General features: G+C 36.3%; 3 protein-coding genes and 2 long non-coding RNA genes across 5 annotated transcripts; 3 read left to right on the top strand and 2 right to left on the bottom strand.

Annotated features, from left to right (window-relative positions):
- Positions 1–1,998: 1,998 nt before the first annotated feature.
- On the top strand, positions 1,999–3,362 carry LOC121260617. Its single transcript, XR_005939754.1, has 3 exons — positions 1,999–2,038; positions 2,140–2,224; positions 3,321–3,362. It is a non-coding gene; the product is annotated as an uncharacterized LOC121260617 (long non-coding RNA).
- Positions 3,363–7,770: 4,408 nt separating this feature from the next.
- LOC121260616 lies at positions 7,771–10,297 on the top strand. The gene is made up of 3 exons (XR_005939753.1): positions 7,771–7,940; positions 9,784–9,955; positions 10,053–10,297. It is a non-coding gene; the product is annotated as an uncharacterized LOC121260616 (long non-coding RNA).
- A 256-nt stretch (positions 10,298–10,553) lies between these two features.
- LOC121260200 (protein FAR-RED IMPAIRED RESPONSE 1-like) lies at positions 10,554–12,757 on the bottom strand. The gene is made up of 4 exons (XM_041162041.1): positions 12,106–12,757; positions 11,399–11,504; positions 11,276–11,366; positions 10,554–10,807 (listed from the first exon to the last, which is right to left on the bottom strand). Exons 1-4 carry the CDS (start codon positions 12,755–12,757, stop codon positions 10,781–10,783), a joined length of 876 nt encoding a protein of 291 aa, XP_041017975.1. The 3' UTR covers positions 10,554–10,780.
- On the bottom strand, positions 12,173–13,452 carry LOC121260615 (protein FAR1-RELATED SEQUENCE 5-like). The gene is made up of 2 exons (XM_041162555.1): positions 13,302–13,452; positions 12,173–13,224 (listed from the first exon to the last, which is right to left on the bottom strand). Exons 1-2 carry the CDS (start codon positions 13,444–13,446, stop codon positions 12,770–12,772), a joined length of 600 nt encoding a protein of 199 aa, XP_041018489.1. The 5' UTR covers positions 13,447–13,452; the 3' UTR covers positions 12,173–12,769.
- A 5,432-nt stretch (positions 13,453–18,884) lies between these two features.
- Positions 18,885–19,661, top strand: LOC121260201 (disease resistance protein Roq1-like). The gene has a single exon (XM_041162042.1). The coding sequence runs from the start codon at positions 18,885–18,887 to the stop codon at positions 19,659–19,661; it is 777 nt and encodes a 258-aa protein (XP_041017976.1).
- The last annotated feature ends 2,081 nt before the right edge of the window (positions 19,662–21,742 follow it).

Here is a 21,742-nt window from a genome sequence, read left to right on the forward strand (position 1 = left end):
TGGCTCCTTGCATAACTATCAAAAATCTCAATGGACACCCATTCCATCAATCATTTATCCTTGTATTAAGGACCCAAATTATGGTTTGGCACAATGGTAGGTTCAAACTAGCTCTTTAAATATAACCGGATAGCACAACAAGATCAACGACATTAAGTCCTTGTTGCTTGAACTTGGTGAGGATAGTCTAGAATGTTTTGTTTGGATTAGGGACGTTGTTGTTTGAGCCACTCAAGGTTGCACCTCTGGAGTCCCTTCTTCCTAGTAGAACCTCCCAGCTGGGTACACTACTCTGCATATTCAAAACACGGTCAAGTTCTGATTACACACACACACACACACTGGCTAGCCAAAAGTTGTTTTTAGGTAAAAGTATATTTTCCTCTATCAACAAATTATAAAGTTTTTACATTTTGTACCTCACGCTAACAAAATTCACACATTGCACATTCAAACTATACAAAATTGACATTTTACGGCGCAAGGACCAACACAAGGTGGCGTCTACTCTCTAATCTGATAAGGAGTCTTTGAGGTAGGAGATCTCTCGTCTATAGTCTGCCACAACCATTGCCGCCAAGGAGAAGGGCTAAAGCAGGCAAGGGTACCCCACCTCAAAGAGGAGGCAAAGGTGACTCAAAAGTGTTGGGAAGAGTATTTTGCTACCCTGGCGAAGGTGGTGGACACGGTCCGTGACTCACAAGGGTGCCTCAACCGGCTGCAGTCTTAGAAGGACGCATTGACAGTGCAATGTTTCGAGCTATGAGAAGGTAAGGAGGCAGCTGAGTCCCAACTCTTGGAGCTGTAAGTGTCCCATAGGCAACTAGAGGGGGGCTCTCGGGGCAAGAAGGTGACAAAACTAAAGTTCAAGCTTGATGCGGCCAATGTGAAACTTGCCCGATTTACTCCCGAGCTTACAGTGGCCAAGCACCTCCGCACTAGTATTTGTAAACTTGTATTTGTAAACTTGTTATCAATGAATGAGGTTTCCTCTTGAACTTTCATCTTTCATCTTTCACCTTTTTGCTTGCTTGGCTTTGCTGTCTGTCGTCCTTGTTCTTGTGTTACTTTCGTCGTGGGTCTAGGCATAGCTATCGGGACCCGCACATGCAATCCCTAGCTAGCCCAAACCTTCTGTTGAACTCTCCTTTGTGACTTAGGCTAAATCAATGGTCGTTGGCATGGAGGGGAGAGTGGGACACTTGGCAGAGGTGTTCCCCCTTTATGTAGCACAAGTGAGGCGTAAGTGCAGAGTGTCAGCCTCGGGGGCCATTGTAATACCCGAGTCCTACTACGTAGGTCCTTACATCATATTATTAATTCTTTAAGTTAAATATTTTGAGATAAAGATTTTTATTATTTTATTTTATGATGAATATGTCTTATTTTAAAATATGATTTATTAAAATAAATCAAGGGTATATTTTTGAAACTTTGAAATATTTTTCCTTAAGCCCACTAATTTTTTATTCATTTAAGAAATGACCCAATTATTCTCTACCATAGAACGGATAGGTGAGAGAAATATCTTTCCACATTCAATCTCCACCATTTATCTCCCTAGCTTATGGGATAAGTTTTTACTAAAGCAACTAAAGTCCTTTTCTCCCTTGGACCCATAAGCTTCCTAAGCAAGCCACTAAATTATTTTCCTTTTCCTTGCACCCATTGGTTAAGGCAACAAAAGAGAGAAGAAAAACAAAAACTAATCCTAAGGCATTCTACCCCACACCCATCGGTCAACACCCAAGGAAGAAGAAGAAAAACTTTATCTTTCTCTCCAAGAAAACCATGGCCGAAGCCACCTTCATCCCTTTCCTTCCTTTTTTCTTTTCATCTTCAAGAAAGCAAGTTCCTTTCATCTCCTTCAAGCCGTGCCACTCCATAGCAAGAGAAGAAAACATCTTCCTCCATCTTCAAGCCGTGTGTACCTCATCTCTACCCATTTTCGGTTTTGGTTCAAAGCTTAGAACCAAAGCTTGATTTCAAGCTTGGAACCAAAGCTTGATTTCATCTTTCAAAGGGTGAAATCTTGAAGGTAATAGACTTTTGGTTTATCCCCTAGTATGATTTACATGTGGGTTTTGAGTTTCACCGTTTTTCTTACCTGCGATGTTTCGGTTTTGTTGCTTAAAATAGTGCAATCATCCTTGCTCTTCATCTACACGACTACACCATTAATTAGTCCTCCATGTCGTGTTTTGGAAGGGACTAAGAGATTAAGGTAAAAACCCTAATTTGACTCAATTGTTTTAATGTGATTTTGGAAAACAACTAAATTTTTTTAGCTTGTGTTTAGGTGTAGTTAATTTCCTATGTTGAAAATAAATATGTATGCCCTATTTTTGGCCCAAACCGAATGGTATTATAGTTGTTTTGCTAAGTATTTTCCTATATTTCAAAAATGATATGTTTCTACTAAGTTGGTTTAATCATAGGTGATGATTAGTGTGATTTTAACGTATATATGTTGGTACCATGTGTTTTGTGTTGAGATTTATTGGTGATTTGATTTTAGAATGCTAAGAGGTTTGGTTAAAGGTCTTGCTTGATTCTATAATTTTATATTTTTGCTTTTAAAGGGTATTAAGTGGATAAAGCTTGAACTTGAGTATTTAAAAGTTTAAAAGTTTGTTTATGAGTAACTTTGTTATACTTATGCTACTTTAATTTTAATGGGGATATGTTATCTAAACTAATTAAAATATTGCTTATGTGGATAGGTTATAACTTAGTTAGTTTAGATATAAGAGATTATTTGGGCATGATGTATTATGATATGTAAACCTGTCCAAGTATTCCTAAGTCCATGTCATACCATGTCTTACTGTAAAAAAATAGCCCATTTATGTTGTCTCTCATTTGGTTAAGTTCTACCTAACCCAAGAGTCCAAAATATTGATAAACTAACCTTTTTATAATGAGGGACTACAAGTTGATTTGAATGGCATATTTCCTAAACTTGTTTAGCCTACTTGAGATGCCTAAATCTATCTTAAAGCCCATTGTTGAAAATTTTTAGATTTTATCTCCTAATGTCCATAACCCAAAGTGAGCTTGAACCAAAGAGACCTTGCTTAAAGCCGATGACTTTCTTAACTACTTTTCATGTAAGCTTTTAAAATAGTCTTTCCATGGACAGCTAGCATGTCTTAATATTTAAGTTATTTCTCTTGTAAGTTGAGGTAAGGAGTAGTCATTTGGATTAATGCTAAACATAGAAAGGACAATTGATTATAAGATCGTGGTTTTCTCTTTTAAAAGGAGGGCTAAAGAATATTATGTGAGTATTAACACGCTTATGCTATTTATTGGAATAGGACTTATATTGAAGTTGGATGTATCGAGGAGCATAGAGGTAAGTAACTATGACCATGCTTCTTACACAAAGTTCTCTTTATGAAAAAATGTTCCTCTCTCTTATCACAAATGTTCTTATAAAGAAAAGAGTAAATAAATATAGTATGTCTTGATAGCCCTTGTTAAGCACCCTATCGATTATAATTGTGTGTGTATATAAGGTAATGCATGCGTAGGTCCTAAGTCATGAGATTTATATACATGCTCTCTCAATAAACTTATTGATTATTCATATATGTAGTATAACATGAAAATATATCTTGTTCATAAAAATGCATGTGCATCAGAGTAAGAAAGATGATGAAAATATTTTTATTGCAAAGGAATGGAAATGAATGTCTCATGCCTTATGCTTTAAGTGATGCTTTAAATGACGCGAATAAAATGTTTTAAAATGTCCTTATGAATTGATGCTTTAAATGACATGAAGAAAGTATTTTAAATTGTCCCTATGAACTGATGTTAAAATGTCCCTATGAACTGAAATTTTATAGATGCCATGAAAGATGATGTTTAAGCTCATGCTTTTAAATGATCTTCTTCCATGAATGAACTATTAAATGAAAATTACTGAAAAAAAAGGACTAAAAGGACTGGCATGAATGAAAGAAATAAATGATTGAATGAATGAATGTTTTAATGTATGAAAATACATAATGTCCATATGAATGAAAATGGTACCAAAAGAATGGGTAGATTGCAATGCGGGGTAAGTAGTACTGGCAGTGCACCCAGTGCTACCCCCTGACTGAAAGGGATTCCCAACTTGTAGCCACGGGCAGAATCCAAGTCCAAAGGAAGACCGCTAACCCAACACACTGGGCGTAATAGTGTGTACCTGCCAAAGAAAGTGATACATGAAAGTATAGTTATTTCCTAAAATGTTTATGCATGAAAGCATAGTTATTGCTTATTTCTTAAATGTTTATGTACGAAAGTATGGCTTATTCCTTAAACTGTTTATGCATGAAAGCACTGTCCATATTAGCAAATGTTTATGATGCATGTTTTCAAAAGAAAAGATTATGTGATTAATAAGTTAACAGCATGGTGTACTGCTTACTGAGTATTCGACTTACTTTGTGTTTATGTTTTAAACGTCCATGTAATGACGAAAAGGCTGGGTAGCAAGGCACTACTGCACAGGGAGAGGCAGACGCTTAGTGTCTTCCCTAACTAGAATAGTTATGTTTATGAATGATGGGTTATGTTTATGTATAGATGTTTTTATGTTGGGATGGAGTCTCTTCCTAACTAGAACAATTATGTTTCTTTATGAACGTATGATGGACTCTGAGAGTCTTTTGTGGATAAATGTTTGAATAGAATATTTATCAGGTATTCCCTTTATTGAATAAAAAATTAGTATACACGTGTGTCCAGTTCAAGCCGATCACATATTATTAGAAAAACAAAACAAAAGAAAAGAAATGAAAGAAAGAGAAGGACAGGTATGTACGTCGCGATCCTGCCCTTCCCGGGGCGGGGTTGTGACAGCCATGCAGGATCCGAGATCAATCGTCCTGGCAGCAAGGGGAGAATGGGACACTTGAGAGATGTATTTCCCCTTCAACCGTCGAGGCACGAGAGTGGAGCATCGACCTTGGGGGTCAGACGAGATTCGAGATAGACTGCATTGGTGGGTGAGAGGAGAATGCGACACTTGGGAAATGTTTTCTTCCTATAGGCCATCGAGGCGCAAGTATGGAAAATTGGACTCAGGGGCTAGGCGGGATTCAAGATCAACCTCACTAGAAAGAGAGGAGAAAATGGTACACTTGGGAAAGGGGTTCCCCCTTTAGGCCGTCGAAGAGCGAGCATGGAGCATCCATGAACCCCCCCCCTGTTACTTGAAGGATGTCTTCAACATTGACATAATCGTCCACCTAATTGATGAATTCCCTCAAGGTCACAAAGGTCTTCCTCGCGATTTCAACCATAAATGAGTTGAAAGGCCACAAGCCTCCCAGGAGTGCCGCCAACGTGATTGTTTCATCTTGATCGTTGATGGCCAGTCACTCCTTGTTGAAGCAATATAGGTGCGCTTTCAGGCTCTCTTCTTCCCTTTGCTTCATGGTGAGTAAGTAAGTGGCTAGTCATATTCTGTTTCGGCTAGCCATGAATTAAGTTAAGAACTGTTGATCAAGCTTTTCAAAGCTATGAACGGAGCCCGACCGGAGAGTCTCTAACCATGGCTTGAAAAAACTTTTCAGAGTGAGGGAGAAGCCATCTAGTGTCATGTGGGCTTTGAAAGTTTCTAAGTGTTCAGTCGGATCCTTGGATCTATCATATATTTCTATCTGGGGGGCTTTGAAATTGGGTGGGAGTGGCAATGCCATCACCTCTAGATTGTACAACAAGTCTGTGTTGCTCAGTATTTGATCTACATATGAGGACCCTCCCAATCTATTCGCCATCTCCTCGTACTTGTCTTTGAGGCCCCGTAGCTCGTCACTCATTCGTCTGCATACCTTGCCAACGGCCTGTGAGTCTCCCTCCATTTTCTTAGCTTTTCTCATGTTGGCATCCTCCTCGAGTTTCGTGCTCATTTTCCTTAGCACTTTGCCCTCTCGCTTCAGAGCCTTAGTGTCTGCCATCAGTTTCTTTATTAGTTCCTCCATCTCCCCCATTCTACCTTCCATGTCCGTGAGTGAGGATTGTTGCAAAAATGTTCGGCGTGAGCGTGAGGGGTCCAGCATACAAATGGCACACTATTGTTGTTAGGCCAAATAAGATTGGATCTCATAGACGGCTCCAACTGTTAGAACTTGTTTTATGTACTGCCCATTGAAGGAGTTGTCTTCAACCTGCTACCTATAATAGGAAGGGAAGGTTGGCCGAAGCTGGGAAGCCTTTGATGTCGAAGTCAGTGAACTCTCCTTCCGTTTTTCAAGGATCCAGAGACTGAGTATCATTTTCCAGTCTTCTGTTTGTTTTTGCCATGTTAACTATTGTCATGGGTTCACTTTTGCATCGTTCCTCATGAAACCCGTCTGTCAAGATCATTCCTGCTTTTCATGGTAACGATAGGATACAACATTTAATGTGGCCATCAGTAACAGGCATCGAGCCCAATTTAATGAGGAAAGGGGAGGAGCTGCTGACCGAATCCCGTTCTCGTGGTGGACGCTGTCTAGGCCCAATTTCTTCATATTCCTCTGGTTTACTCTTTTCACAAATCGTGGGTAGGATGGTATGGGCTTGGCCCAACAAGTTAAGATCTCCCTTCCAAATTCCAATAGCAATACACAATTTTTACAACGAAGGGTCACTATTAGGGATGTAAAAATTAATCGAAAAATTGAAAAATCGGCTTGGATCGGCCCGAACAAGTGGAACTGGTCCGGTTTTGGACTTGCCCAGTCTGGGATCCGTTCCCTTAGTTCCAAAACCGGCCAATACCAGTCCAGCTCCGATTCTATATTTTTTAGAACCGAGCCGGTTCACTATATTATATATTTTAAATTATTTTTTTAATATTATATATAATTTTTATATATAATATATATAATAATATAAATTATAATTATATACAACATAATGTTATTATAATTTATAACATAAAATTTTAATCTTAAACACGAAAATTTATTTGATCATATACTTTAAACATAAAATATATATAAATTAATAACGTTTTATGGCCTAATAAATTCTCAACATATTCTTTTTGATAAATATGTAATACATTAGTAACACTAATATACATTAGTATATTAATTACATCTCATTTTAATTAATTATCATACATTAGTATACTAATATATGTATATTAGTATATTAATTGCATTTTATACCCTAATACTAATACTATTAAAATCGAAAAATCGGATCGAACAGAACTGGAATCGGTAAAATCATAAGTATCGGTTTAGAAGGATAACTGATGCGTAATCGATTTTAAAAAATGTAAAATCGATATATATCGATTCAATCATAAATTTTATCTAAAATCAAATCGAACCGAACCGAACCGAACCAAATCGATTACGCTCCTAATCACTGCAAAGTATAGCACTTGATTCTTCGATCTCAAGCGATTCTTTTCTTATACATATAATTTAAGGAAAACTCTATTATACATCCACTGTTTGCTGCACTCATTTACACACATGACGTGTCCGAGACCCCCCCTCCCCCCAAACGCACGTTTTCGTTTCATTTTGAATTTACCCCCATCATTCGTTCGTCTTCAACATTCGTTCCTCTCCCCCAACCCTACCGCGTCGTTTCCCCTAGCCCCCCAGACGCGAGATTGCCCTTTCGTCTTCAAGATTCACTCTCCCCCAACACCCCGCGTTGCCTCCCTCCCAGTTTTGTCTCCCATCCCTTCTCTTTCCTTATTCTCCCCCCCACCCCGAGACTCCTCTGCCCTAAGGGAGGCCCTGTCCCGCGATTTTGAGTTCCTCCCTCGAAGGCCGAGCTCCTCGTAGGTTATATCTTCTTCTTCGTCTTCTCCTCCTCTAAGATTTACACTTATTCGCTAAGGTTTCTTCTTCTTCTCTCTCTCTGTGTTCGACACACTCAGATTGAAGCCCTCAATCCACCGACACGAAGCCCAGAGCTGCGGGAGGGGTAATGTACAGTTTCTTGTAAATAATTTTCCTGAAGCTTTTTCATGTATTACGTTTTTTTCCTATCTGATTCTAGGGTTTAGTCATATGATTATTTTTTTTTCTCTGTGTTTACAGCATTTTTTTTCCTCTAGGGTTTAGTTATATGAGCTGTAGGTTTACTGGTCAAATATATGAACAAGCAGAGAAATCCTCAATAGCAGTAATGTGTCAGCAAACAATATGAAACTTAAAGAAGAAACTGTCTCTTTAACCAATTATAAACACATTCCAGTCTGAGATTTATCTAGGCAAGCATATTAGCACAGGTTTTAAGAATTCGTGATGAAGCTTGAAAGAGATTATTAGAAAGGGTTTGTACAATAGTGGACTTCCATGTGTTAATGTCTTATATCAGGTTAAACAAATTTGAGAAACAATTTTTCCATCGGCTATCCATCTTAACAAACCTGAATATAGAACTGACCAGACAATAATGGTATTTCTTATTCATATCTTGAAAGAGATTGCACCTTTCTGACTTTTCTTCTTTTATCTCGATGTATAAGTGAAAGCATTATCACTATAAAATTGAATTTCTTAAATTCGGTCAATGGTCCTCCAAACTTTAGAAAACCCCCAACTGCTACAGATCAGCCATCTTACCAAAAAAGACCATAATTTATGTATGTATGATATATGTAAATTCCAGTTCATTTTTCCAGCCTCTCCCCCCCCCCCCCTTTCCTTGGAGCCAAACTCGCTCATCCAATATAACTTACCCTTATTATTTTTTCCTCTTTAGTAAAAAAAATGTCAAGGCATAATCTACTTGACATTTTCCAGAGATGATCTGAGAATATGTGTGTGTGTATATATATATATATATATATTTGCAAGCATAGGGAAACAAACTAGCTGAGAGCTTTGCAAGGGTTCGAGAGTCATCAAAACAAGACAAGCTTCTTGAGTATCTTCAGCAAGAGAGATGTTTTTGCCTATTATATTAGCTCTCTGGTTCGGACTAGCTTTGGGGGAGACTATTGTCTTCCAATATGTCCAACTCTCATTAGAATAAAATGCATATTCTCTTCACTTACCTAGGTTGGGTTTGATTACTTTGAAATAGACCATGCATGTGGTTGTACTTTATTGACACTAGTTAATAGAAAATTAGACTATGGCTTTCTATTAGTGTAGTTAAACCCCCTTACCGAAGAAAAAAAATTATTGCACTCTCCAAGGTTTGAGTAGCAATGCCATCACAATAAGGCTATTGCAGTGAAAGTAACCTAGAAATGAGATATGAGTAAAACTCATCTTCTTAAATTTTGTCTCTTTAACCAAATCTATTAAGTGGCACATTTTAAATGCATGTCTATTTAGACTCACCTTTCTTTGCTTGTGTTGTGATTTTTCTTTTCCTGAAACTTTATTTTTTCTCCATGACTCAAAATTAATCTTCTCTACTTGTACTTGTATATAGAACCATACAAATAAATAATAATAAACGGCCAATCATGTTGCAATTAACTGGACTTTCCTAGCTGAAAACTGAACCCTGCAACTTGAATATCCAAATCTGTATTCTTTTTGGCATCTTTATCCATTTGGGAACACTAATGTGTACTTAGATATAAATTTACCATGACTAACTACATCATTAATTATTTTAACTTTATAAATATTGTATCCTTGAATGGAAGTGTGTGGTTATTGTCATAAACATGATAATGAGCTGCTAGTGTTGGGTTACTTGAAATCAAGTTATGTTTAAATTTGATGATGGTCTTAGTTAATCAGACATTCACTAGGCAATATTACTATGTATTCAATTTTGTTCATATGAGACAGACTCTTGTGTTTGTAGTTGTCTTTCCTTTGACAGAATCACTATGGCATCTTCTCAATCATTATCTTTAGATAATGATTTTGTGATGGAGTCACCAACTTGTTGGTGTGGTTTGAAAACACCACTAAAGACGTCCTACACTAAGAAAAATCCAGGAAGGAGATTTTTTGCCTGCCCCAAATATAATACGGTAAAGCAACTTAATATTTGTCATATTAAACTAATTGATTTGCTGTTGCGGGTTGTACTTTGTGTCATATTAATTTGGGAGTTCGTATTGTGTGCAGGAAGATGCGAGGTGTGAATTCTTCGTATGGGCGGATATTTTTTCAGTTGTTAGTGGAGAACATGTTATTAAAACAGAACTCGCGGCGTAATACATGGGATGATGTATTATGCCGCGAGTATGCCGTTCGGAAAAGGGAAGAAAAAGTGAGAGAGATAGCGAAGAATCTGAAAAAGGAAAAGCGAAAGTTATTGTATTTGTACTGGATTATCACCTTTGTAATATTGTTTGCTTGGTTTGGATAAATGTAATGTAAAAAGCACGTTGTATAAATTATGTAATTTTTGATGTAGACACATTAGATTAAAAAGCATGTTGTATAAATTAGGACTTACTCTAATCTGTTAGAATAACAGTTTGAAGCTACTGCTGAGCTCGATTAAATGAGCTGAATCTATTCTCTTCAAGCCATTGCTGGCTTGTTTCCGAATCATCCGGTTTCTGAATCTATTTTGGTTGTTGATAGCAATAAACCCAGAATTTTAGATCATATGCCAAGAGGGGCAAGATATAAGTAAGATATATAATAAATCAAATCCTCGGATAAAATAATAGAACAAATTCAAATATGACATTAGGGTGGTAAGTACTGATCCAGCCTTTTTTCTGCCTAAAACTAAGCTATAAACTACAAAATTATAAGCTATAAACTACTACAATTCATTCTCACGCCGGCGCCGTGTATTGGAGCTTGGATATTCATAGACTGACAAATGAACCAAGTACTTCTTAATCAAAGAGACTGAAGCACATTTCCTGCAACAAGTTCAAGGCAAAACAAATCAGATAATATGAAGAAATAGATCATAATATATATATATATATATATATATATGTCAACATTTTTTTTTTCTCTTGTTGGAGTACATGAAAATATATAGGTGGCACATTACATTTATTAGCCCATCTAACCTAAATAAATATATAGTACTTAAGCTGACTGCTTAGGTGGTAAAGAGATGCATGCTATATAATGATATAATCAATCTTTTTGAACGCCCTATAGGCTATAATGCGTGCAGCAGTAGTACTCAATTGAACAAGTAAAACTGTTATTACATTAACATGGGCAGGAAAGATCTAAGACAATGTAATTAAATTCAATGACGTAAATTAATTAAATTTAGCATGCCACTGGACACAACTACAATTTTAATATTAGAATACGAGCGGTGCAAAATTAGAGGAAAATGATCATAATGTACGTCAAGATCAAGAGCTTACTTCATCAGATTCCTCTTTCTCCTCCACCTTTTCCAGCTCTTTCTTTGGCTCCGCAGCAGCATGAGCAACAGCACCACCATCTGCACGGTGGCTGCAACTGCAAAACCATCATGAGCAGAAGACATAATGGCCAACTTCTCCCGCCCAGTAGCAATAAGTTCTGTAATGTCTTTGCCCTTGACCAGTGACAGAAGAAGCACTATCTTATCATCATCAGCTTCGGCTCCAACTACAAACCCAGATAATTAACCATACAAAATTAAACATATGCTCCTTCAAGGTTTATAATCATAAAGCTGACAACTTGCATCAGATATTCAATGTTTCAAATAAATAATTTTATTCATATATAACAACACAAGCTATTGCCAACTCTGCCAGCATTACAGAAGCCCCTGGAAAAGAAAAAATACACATTACTTTCAAATAGAAACATAAGAACCAATTGTGTTGGAAAGAAATAGAACATTTAAAAACATGAAGAAATAGAACATTATTTATCTTGGAAAGAAACTTCATTTAAAAATCACCCCAACCAAACTATAAACTCATATGTGCAATGAAGAAATGAGATGAATAAGTCAAAGAAATGGAAGCTGATAGGAGTAATAGATTACTGAGTCATGTTCAAATGTACCAAATGTTCAAATGTACCAAATGTACCAAATCTAAAATGGCAATCTATGATAAAAAATATAACTGCATGATATAAAAAGCAAGGAAGTTATTAAAACAAGCCATTGCTGCCTTCCACCAGCAAGAAAAGTGATTATTACGCAACAAAAGTAGCCATTGCTGCCTTCCACAGAATCACAAATAAGACGGCTGACCCATTGTCCCATTGAAGTTAATGACAAGAACTTTTGACAATGAAGCAATGGAAAAACCACCATTGAATTGCGCATGAGATCCTAACTTCTCTGGAAGTTTGCGCATTATATGCCATAAACAATATCTGTGACGAGTTTCAGGGAATACAATGGCAATAGCACTCTTCATTGCCCGATCTTGGTCGGTTATCATGGCTTTGGGCGCCCGACCATTCATACAATCCAACCACATTCGGAACAACCACACAAAAGTTTCAGTGTCCTCGTTTGAAAGCAATCCCGCTCCTAATAATATGGACTGACCATGATGATTAACACCAACGAATGGCGCAAAAGGCATCCCGTACCTATTTGTTAGGTACGTTGTATCAAATGTTACTACGTCTCCGAAATACTCATACGCCGCTCGACTCCGAGCATCAGCCCAAAATACATTTCGTAACCTTCCCTCATCATCCAAGTCCATGTTAGAAACGAACCCATCATTCCGATCTCTCATTCTTTGGAAATACTGATTAAGTGCTTCGCCACCACCTTTACCCAACCTTAAATGTCGAGCCTTGTCAATGAAATTCCGACAATCTTTCTCTTGAAACTGAAGATTCTCAAAACCCCCCGCATCAACGACAAGAGAATAAAAATTCTTGTTCATTCGTATACCGGCTCAATCATTTAGGTCGAGGATCCTTTGACTGTATTCATCTAGATGTTTGTGAGATCGCAAGAATCTTATCTTCTTGGGGCTCACAGTTATGTGGTTGTGCACATTTTCAACAGTGGTGAAAACCCATTTATCATTCTTGCTCAATGTCGCATTTACTCTCGCTTTACAATCCGTTCTAGTTGTTGGTCGTGGCTTCGAGATATTATTGTTCGTAGGATTGTACTTTCCGCCACGGGCACAACCAACAGTCACGTACACAGGCCTCCCTTCATCATCTTTCCTAGTCCTTTGTGTCCGTACACCAAAACCCTCTTGCTTCGCATACTGCTTATAGTAGGCTGTAAGATCTTTCATACTGTCAAATTCCATCCCAGATCTTGGTGCTTCAACTCGTACTTCATCATCATCGACAACAGTGGTACCCTCTAAATATTCATTTATGTCGAAGACCATGTCTAAAAATGGAAACATATGGATTAGCATCAAAACAAAATTACAATGATTATAATCAAGGCAAATAAAACTGTACTACCATCGGCATCAAGACAACTTTCAGCAGTCATCCGTGATGTACTTCCAAGATTTTGTTCAAATGTGGTATCGGTTGGCACAATTGACGTCGGGGGCACTTCTTGCCTCAAGTCATCTGGATTACTCGGCGGAGGGTGGTAGGACATATAAGGTGGCATATGCTGCAACAGGCACGTTGTTAGGGAAAATTGGATGACTCTAAAAAATTTAACATGTTAACTTCTGAAATATAAAAATTCAAATAAATATACCTCAAATGAATCAGAAAATGGGCTATAATCTACTGGAGTACTCGGGGAATTGTAGGGCATATTTATATCAAAAGGATGCATTCTATCTTCATTTTCCCCCATCACAATAAGGCTAAGAATGTCTTCCGATAATTTCTATCCAGTCTTCCAAGATGGCAAAAGAAGAAAAATAAAGATTAAACCCTCATACGTAATGCAAAATCTGAAAATATAAGCACTTTCTACGTAAATGAAATACAAACGTACAATTATTGTTTGAACGGAAAAAATAGAAACAAATCACTCTCAGTGAGCAGAAACAGATATTTCCAATTCATGGAATCCATCGAATCATGTAGCAAGTATTTAGTTAGTCTATTTTCATGTCTTTCTACTTGTCAAGAACAAAAAAAATGAGTTAAAATATATTCTAATCTCAGTGCTCGGAATAGTTTCTAATAGTGTTTTCATGAAACTATTGCAAGACACTTATTGGACACATTTATTTTTATTTATTTTTATTTTTTTTATGAATATTGCAAAAACAATTACTTTGACAGCATCCTATCTATGCTAAGCCATATTTTGAGACTTCCTATTATTTAAGAAGTCAAAAGTTTGCTTTGTTCTCATACTGTTTAATCAAATTGGTCTTCACTACACATGAAGTTTAAAAGATTTTGTTCTTTTGTTGACATGAAACTATTTTCTATTTTACCACATTTTCTTCTAATTAATTATACTCTTAAAAAAATATATGTTTCAGACGGAACAATTCATTGGAATGATTAACTATGATCACTAATAAACAACTTTTAAAGCAACCAAAATTAAATAAGCTCAAATATTAACTATGATCACTAATAAACAACTTCTGATCAAGCTTTCACACATCAGCATAAATATTAAATCTGAAAATTAAAATTTAGCATATTTGTTAATGACAACCTCAGTTGCATCTTGATAACATTAGGAGACAACACACAGGTTTTCCTCAATGTTTTCACATGTAAATACAGATTATAATAGCAAATATCATTTTCTGGAATTTTCTCCATGCCCTAAGCATACCCATCTCAGAAAACACAAAAATCATGATGTACATAGCATGTATGGACGGGAAAATGGTAGTATAATATTTACCTACAAAACCATTTGGCGAAACAGAGCACTCTTACCCGTCGTTGGTTTGGTCCGTTCGATCAGCTCGCGGGGAGCGGCGGCGCTGGGTAGACTTACGAGCGTCTCGAGGTGGCGCTGGGAAGAAGAAGTCGTCGCGAGGTGGCAAGCGGAAGCCGATGGACGCGGGTTCGTGGCGAGGAAGGGGGTTTCGCGGGATTCAAATATTCTTTGTTCCGTTCAAACGAGCTCACGGGACAGTGGAGGCACTGGGCACTCGGAGGACTGCCGCTCGGTGGCACTGATGAGACAGACGGCGTCGCCGGGAGGTGATGGGTTGTGGAAGGAGATGCGGGTCGCGATGGAGCAGGGGTTTCGCGGCATGAGTTCAAATGGTAGAAACGAATGAAACGAATTTTCAAACCAGTCTTCAATCAAAACGCACGTTTTGATTTTTTTTTTTTTTTTAAAAAAAAAATGAAATCCACGTACTGAGTGCACTGAGTGCACCGCTACAGTGGATTCCGTATAGTGTTACTCATAATTTAAATGCAACCCTTTTAACAAGGTGATATGACAATGATTATCTTGATATACACGTGGCACCATCATAATTGAGTATCGTCTACTTTAAAAACGGACGAAGTTGACCGTACACGTTGAAATATGAGTAACAACTTTCCTATAATATCTACTTAATTAGTTATGCACTTTTAGCCGGCTTAAGTAAACCTTTCTTTCTAAGCTTCTCGGTAAAAAGCTAGCTAGGGCTCTTATTTTTAGGAAAACAAGATTGTATAAAGGAATGATATACGCAACTAATTTTTTATAATTATGTTTTAAAATTACAATATTTATAGAAAATGATATTAATTTTATAAATTATTTTATAAAAATATCTTTGATTTCAAATATAATTATACAAATTATTTTAAAAAATTGTATGTCTATACTTTTTTTAATTAAATGAAATAGTTAAAACAACTTAGGGCCAGTTATAATGAAATTATACTATATTTCAAGGTGTGGTAATCAATAATGATATGCTAAATTTGATTCCTTTGGAGTTTCGAGCATGTAAGAGGGCTTTCCATGCCCACATACCCTATACCCTAAAACTAAGAAACAGAAATAATGGATATTTGCAGTTGACAAAAGATAAGATAGGCCGGATGGGGAGTTTTTATCTTTTATTTTTTTAAAAAGAGAAAAATTGAAATAAAGAGATTGATTTAGATAGCTGGGACGTCTAATGGAGCAAATAGAGGAGACATAGATAATCTAAGAAAAGGATGGAAGATGAGAGAATGGAGGGGATGACTTTGGATTAGCTAGTGGTTATATATATATATAACTTCAAATTGGTTGAAATGTTACCCTCTTGATGTATCAAAACTAATCATGTAATATGCCTCGTTAAAATACATAGTTTGTATTTTAAGAGAAACTAAAATGCCTAATCAACATGCCATGTTAAAAAATCTAAAAAAATTCAATTAACATAAAATAAAATAAAGTAATTGAAATAAAGAAAATAAAGCTAAATTTAAAAAGAAAGCCTAAAATTATAAAAATGTTTTTAATTCAAAATTAGTACATTGAAAGAAAAAAAAAAAACCACAAAAATAACTTGTAACATATTTACCAAATTAACAACTTTCTTAACATAAACACGGTCGGATATTTACCAAATATAAATTTTATGCCTATTTCCCAATATATTTTGAAGAAACCTAAATTTAAGATGAAGAATAAAATCTTCTAATGACGCGGTTTGCCAAACAATAGATCAACTAGAAGTTGGGACTAGTGATCATGCTGTGGAAGACGTGATTGGCAATGGAAGACCCGCGCCCAAGACCATTAATGTGCATGATCAATTGTCGGCCAAGTTAACTGATCTAAAATTTTCTTACCAATATTTGTTAAATTGTTTGATAGTTTGGAAAGCAAGGGAGCCACCTTCCTCTATATATATATCTCTAGCTAGCCTGTTAGTGCTAGCTCTTCTCATAATTCTCCAAGTGATCTCCAAATTACTAGCAAACATTTCTTTAAACAAGTTTGTTTTTTTTTTTTTTTTTTTTTCAAGTGTCCAACGGTTCCCCTAAGCACTCAAAGACCCTCATCATCAGTACCACCATCTTCTTCCACTTCTCCAAGACCTCGATGGATACATAATGTTTTCCTCAATTTCCATGGCGAAGACACCCGCAAGAGTTTTACAGACCATTTATACACTACTTTAGAAAAGAAATGTGTTATTGCCTTTAAAGACGACGAGAAACTTGAGCGAGGAAAATATATTTCTCAAGAGCTCTTGAAAGCAATACATGAATCCATGTACACCATCTCCATTATCTCAAAAAACTATGCTTCCTCAATATGGTGCTTGACTGAACTTGCCCAGATTATCGAATGCATGAGAGAGACGGGTGTGACAGTTTTGCCTATTTTCTACCATGTTGATCCCTCTGAGGTACGAAATCAAACTGGGGCTTTTACATAAGCTTTTGCTAGGCATGAAGAAGACCCTAATATTGATATGGAGAAGATGCAAACGTGGAGAATTGCTTTGAAAGAAGTGGGCAACATATCCGGATGGCATTTTCATCTTAGGTAACATTTTTTCTTTTATTCTTATAGCGAGAGCATGCATGTATATGTTGGAGATTCTCAAATTTGTACCCCCATAAAATTGGATTCCGGCCCGTTGTACCAATCAAATTTAATTGGATCCATATAAATACACAAATACACATGTTAGACTCGTGTTGATCAGCTAAAGATCTAGTTGTGACAAAAATTATAAATTCTAGATGTGAAATCTAATCCCTTTAATTAAATAAATCTAACATTTGATCCTTACGATCTATTACTTTTTTTTAGAGAAGTGCTACTGCGGATTAGGTTTGGATACAAAAAACATTTCATCTCAATCTCATCTTATCTCATCTAGATCATTACAAATTTCTTAAATTTTTGCGCAAAATAAAATAAATAATTTAACTTTTTCAAATCTCAAAGAAATAACATTAAAAAATAATATTCTAACAATATTTTATTCCACTTTCAACTTTCATCTCAACTTACTATCCAAACCTCCTGTAAGAGATTTCACAAAATAAATTTATAAACTAATATGGTTTTACGTGGTACGCTAGATTTGTATATCAAATTGAATATTTGATGATCTATTTAATGTTTCTAAATCAAGATCTAGTTGGTTGCTTTTGGTTGTGGATGACCACGAATTTATAGAAACGATGAAGGAGATCTGCCTACCCATTCAACTGGTGCTTGCCCCCTAATATTAATCGTTTCATCTTCGACCATTGGCCATTTAGCTATTGCCATCACCCAATTTTCCCTCTCGGTTGGATTTTTTTAAAATATGTATATTTGTCAGACTATTAATTGTATCATCACTCATGGTTCCTCCTCTTTAGGGACTGACTACCTTCTTGATTTGCATCCATATCTATTCGTCTAAAATTCAGCATGCATTCAATCGCTTCCCTTCATCCCTAGAGCCACAACTTCCTTCTTGTAGCCGCTTTACTATATGCACTTGTTACTTTTGACTACATATCATTACATTGCTCCCTAAGCAAATTCCCTTGTACTTTACTATGAATTATCTAAAACTACTTCATGCCTTGTCCCTTTGGATTTGGCATCAACAGCAACTCCCAGATCATCAATGTACCAAGAAACTCTGATTTCTTATCAAAACCTACAATTCTCCAATGAATTCTAATTTTGAAACAATACCCAAACTCTCTTAATTCTCACCAAAAAACAATGGAAATATAAGGGTCAAAAGATAAACATTATTGGGTCCTATAACATTGTAGATATGAGAGCGGTACTCTAATTTTATTGATAACCCTTATTTATGGTAGAATAATACCTTATACAAAGGGAGCATGGAGGTTTCAACCAAAATCCCAAAACCATGCTCCTTATAATGTGCTATATTGCACATTAATACATTATCATACATTTGGCTCTTAAAATGCTATCACTATCTCATAATAATTAATTATCTTATCATTTTTCCCAGGTATGAATCAATAATTGTCCAAGAAATCATTAAAAGGATACTTCAAGGATTGAGTCGTAACTTTTCAACTCATTCCAAGGACCTTGTTGGAATAGAATCCTGTGTGGAGGAAATGATTAACATACTTGGTATTGGATTGGATGATGTTCGCTTTATATGAATTCATGGTATGGCAGGAGTGGGTAAGACAACTTTGGCAAAAGTCATTTGTGATAGAATATCTTACCAATTTGAAGCTAGCAGCTTTATTGCCTGTATTAGAGAAGAAACTAGAAATCGTGGTTTAGATTCTTTACAAAAACAACTTCTTTCTAAGATTTTCATGGAAAGGGCAATAAATATATGGGACGATCGTGAGGGAATGAGTATGATAAGAAATAGACTATGTTATAAAAAAGTATTTTTAGTCCTTGACGATGTGGACAGAGTAGAACATCAAACAGCATTAGCAGGGAGCCATGATTGGTTTGGTCTGGGGAGTAGAATCATTTTAACAAGCAGAGATAACCATCTATTGAAAAGACATGGAGTGAATGATATCTATAAGGTCAATGAGTTGAATAAAGATGAAGCATTGCAGCTCTTTAGTTGGGTAGCTTTCAAGAAACCCCATCCTCAAGAAAATTATGTGGATTTATCCAAAGGCTTTGTGAAATATGCTCAAGGCCTTCCTTTAGCTCTCAAAGCTTTAGGGTCCTCCTTGTTTGGTAGAGGAACAAATGCATGGAAAGGTGCTTGGGATCAACTGAAAGCAAATCCTAATAAAGGAATTTTAGATATACTTCAAGTAGGTTTTGATAGATTGGAGGATTTGCAAAAGAAATTGTTTTTAGATATTGCTTGTTTTTTCAATGGAGAGGTCTTAGATAACATTTTAATGGATATATTAGAAAGTTTTGGTTACTACCCATACCTCAATATTGAAATTCTCATAGAGGATGCATGATTTGCTGCAAAAAATGGGTCAAGAAATAATTTATGACGAATCCCCTGAAGAGCTTGGCCGGCGTAGTAGATTGTGGCATTATAAGGATATCTTTCACGTGTTGAAGAATAATACTGTAAGTGGATGAATCCAGATATTAATGTATAGTGTATTTTTATTCTAATTCTTAAGTATTTTGCAAATATTTCTCACACAATCTTATTGTTCTTGGTTTTTAGGGAACTGGCGTGATTGAAGGCATAGTGTTAAACTTACCTAATCAAAATGAGGAACGATTCAGTGTTAAAGCCTTCTCAAAGATGAAGAAATTGAGAATTCTTAATATTCGCAACACATGTTTTGTCAACATGACTTTTTCTAATCTCTATGATAAGTTATTGAATCTGCATTGGCTCAGCGACCCTTTAAGATTCATGCCAACACATGGGTTATGGGTGCTAGAATGGTCTAAATATCCCTCAAAATCCATGTCAAACAGCTTTCAAGCAGACAATCTTATTGAACTTAGATTTCAATGCTGTCACATCAAGCAACTATGGAAGGGAATTAGTGTAAGATGTTTTCTTCTTGTTCTTCTTTCTACTAATGGTACGAAGCTCGTTAGTGCTTTTTTTTTGTTCAATATTTATTTTTTATAACAGAGTTTTGGGAGTTTGAAACGCTTTGATCTTAGCGGCTCTAGAAACTTGATGGAGACACCAAACTTCACCGGAGTCCTGAGTCTTGAGACACTAGACCTTGAAGGTTGTACAAGTTTATCTAAGCCCCACAAATCTATTGGTGTTCTCAAACGGCTTAGACGATTGAATCTACATGCTTGCAAACGTCTTAAAAGGTTTCCAAATGAGATTAGCTTGGGGTCTCTTGAATATTTTTATCTTTGTGATTGTTCAAGATTTGAGAAGTTCCCAGACATTGTGGGAAACATGACTTCTTTGCGGTTACTTTATTTGGACGGTACTGCCATAGAGGAACTACCCCCATCATTTAAGAGTTTATGCGGCCTTTCCATATTGTCTTTACATAACTGCAAAAAGCTCTCAATTTTTCCAAGCGTTATTTATAGTTTGTCATCTCTAAAAATTCTAGATGTATCAGATTGCCTAGCACTTGGTGGAATTCAAGACATGAATGGTGACGGGTATTTGGAACAATTGTATGAAGGTGGAACTGCTATCAAATTCACTAAGTTTTTTGCAGTGCCAGAATTTGGCTCAAATGATGCTTGCTCTTCGCAAGAAATGTTTATGACCAATGATGACTCTATTGGGGCCTTCTATATTGGTTTTGATGAAATAGTCTACTACATTAGAAGCTTGAATCATGAAGAAAGTAATTTGCAGACAAATGGCTATGACGTTGTGAGTCTCTTTGATCTCTTCATAAGATGTTTTGTGAGAGTGGATTTTTAATATACTCCAATTAACATCTTTCTGTTTTTTGTTCTTACTTCACATGCAGGAAACTAATAGTTTTAATCCCAAGGTAATGTGTGGACCTTCCTTTGGAGCTGAAATGCCAGAGCTCAACATGAGAAGTTTTGGTTCTCATGTGACACTTCAAATCCATCCAAACTTACATAATAATTGTAAGTGGAAGGGATATGCTCATCTTACTATTTACGAAGTTGATGATGAGGTAGAGAATTCAGATCCAAGGATTTTCAAGGGCAGTCATCTTGATGAAGGCCAATTTGTTGAGTTTGTTTTTCATTTCGAGACTAATGAAGGTCCTCTAAAAGAACCCTTAGTCCTACATGCCCCCAAAGACCCTTCTGTAGGGCCAATTGGGTTTGGGGTGTATCTACCAGCCAAGTGGTTTTTCGAGCAGTCAAATAATTTGGAAGGATGGAGCTACACTGGAGCATCAGTTAAAACAAACAGCTCGAATGTGAAGGTGAAAGAGTGCAGGGTGGACCTTGTATCTCAACATCCTCATTATGGATTCTATAATACCTCTGTTCTTTATAGTTTAAAATTTGAAATTAGGCATCATCTTTTTTGTTGTTTGGAAATGGGTAGTCATGTTGTTGTACCTATTCGTTTCTAAGGCCATAGTAAGGAATTAAAATATGTGAGGTG

The sequence above is a fragment of the Juglans microcarpa x Juglans regia genome, chromosome 4D (genome assembly GCF_004785595.1).
Source record: "Juglans microcarpa x Juglans regia isolate MS1-56 chromosome 4D, Jm3101_v1.0, whole genome shotgun sequence".
NCBI classification, from domain to species: Eukaryota; Viridiplantae; Streptophyta; class Magnoliopsida; order Fagales; family Juglandaceae; genus Juglans; species Juglans microcarpa x Juglans regia.

Bases quoted from the DNA above. Each gene is read 5' to 3' on its own strand.
- LOC121260200 (XM_041162041.1), bottom strand. From the start codon at position 12,757: ATGAACAAGAATTTTTATTCTCTTGTCGTTGATGCGGGGGGTTTTGAG. The intron at 11,505-12,105 runs GTCAGCCGTCTT...CTGGGTTTGTAG, and splicing joins TAACTTCAATGGGACAATGG to TTGGAGCCGAAGCTGATGAT. The intron at 11,367-11,398 runs GTCTTCTGCTCA...TTGCAGTTGCAG, and splicing joins CGGGAGAAGTTGGCCATTAT to CCACCGTGCAGATGGTGGTG.
- LOC121260615 (XM_041162555.1), bottom strand. From the start codon at position 13,446: ATGTCCTACCACCCTCCGCCGAGTAATCCAGATGACTTGAGGCAAGAA. The intron at 13,225-13,301 runs GTAGTACAGTTT...TTCCATTTTTAG, and splicing joins AAGTTGTCTTGATGCCGATG to ACATGGTCTTCGACATAAAT.
- LOC121260201 (XM_041162042.1), top strand. From the start codon at position 18,885: ATGGCAGGAGTGGGTAAGACAACTTTGGCAAAAGTCATTTGTGATAGA.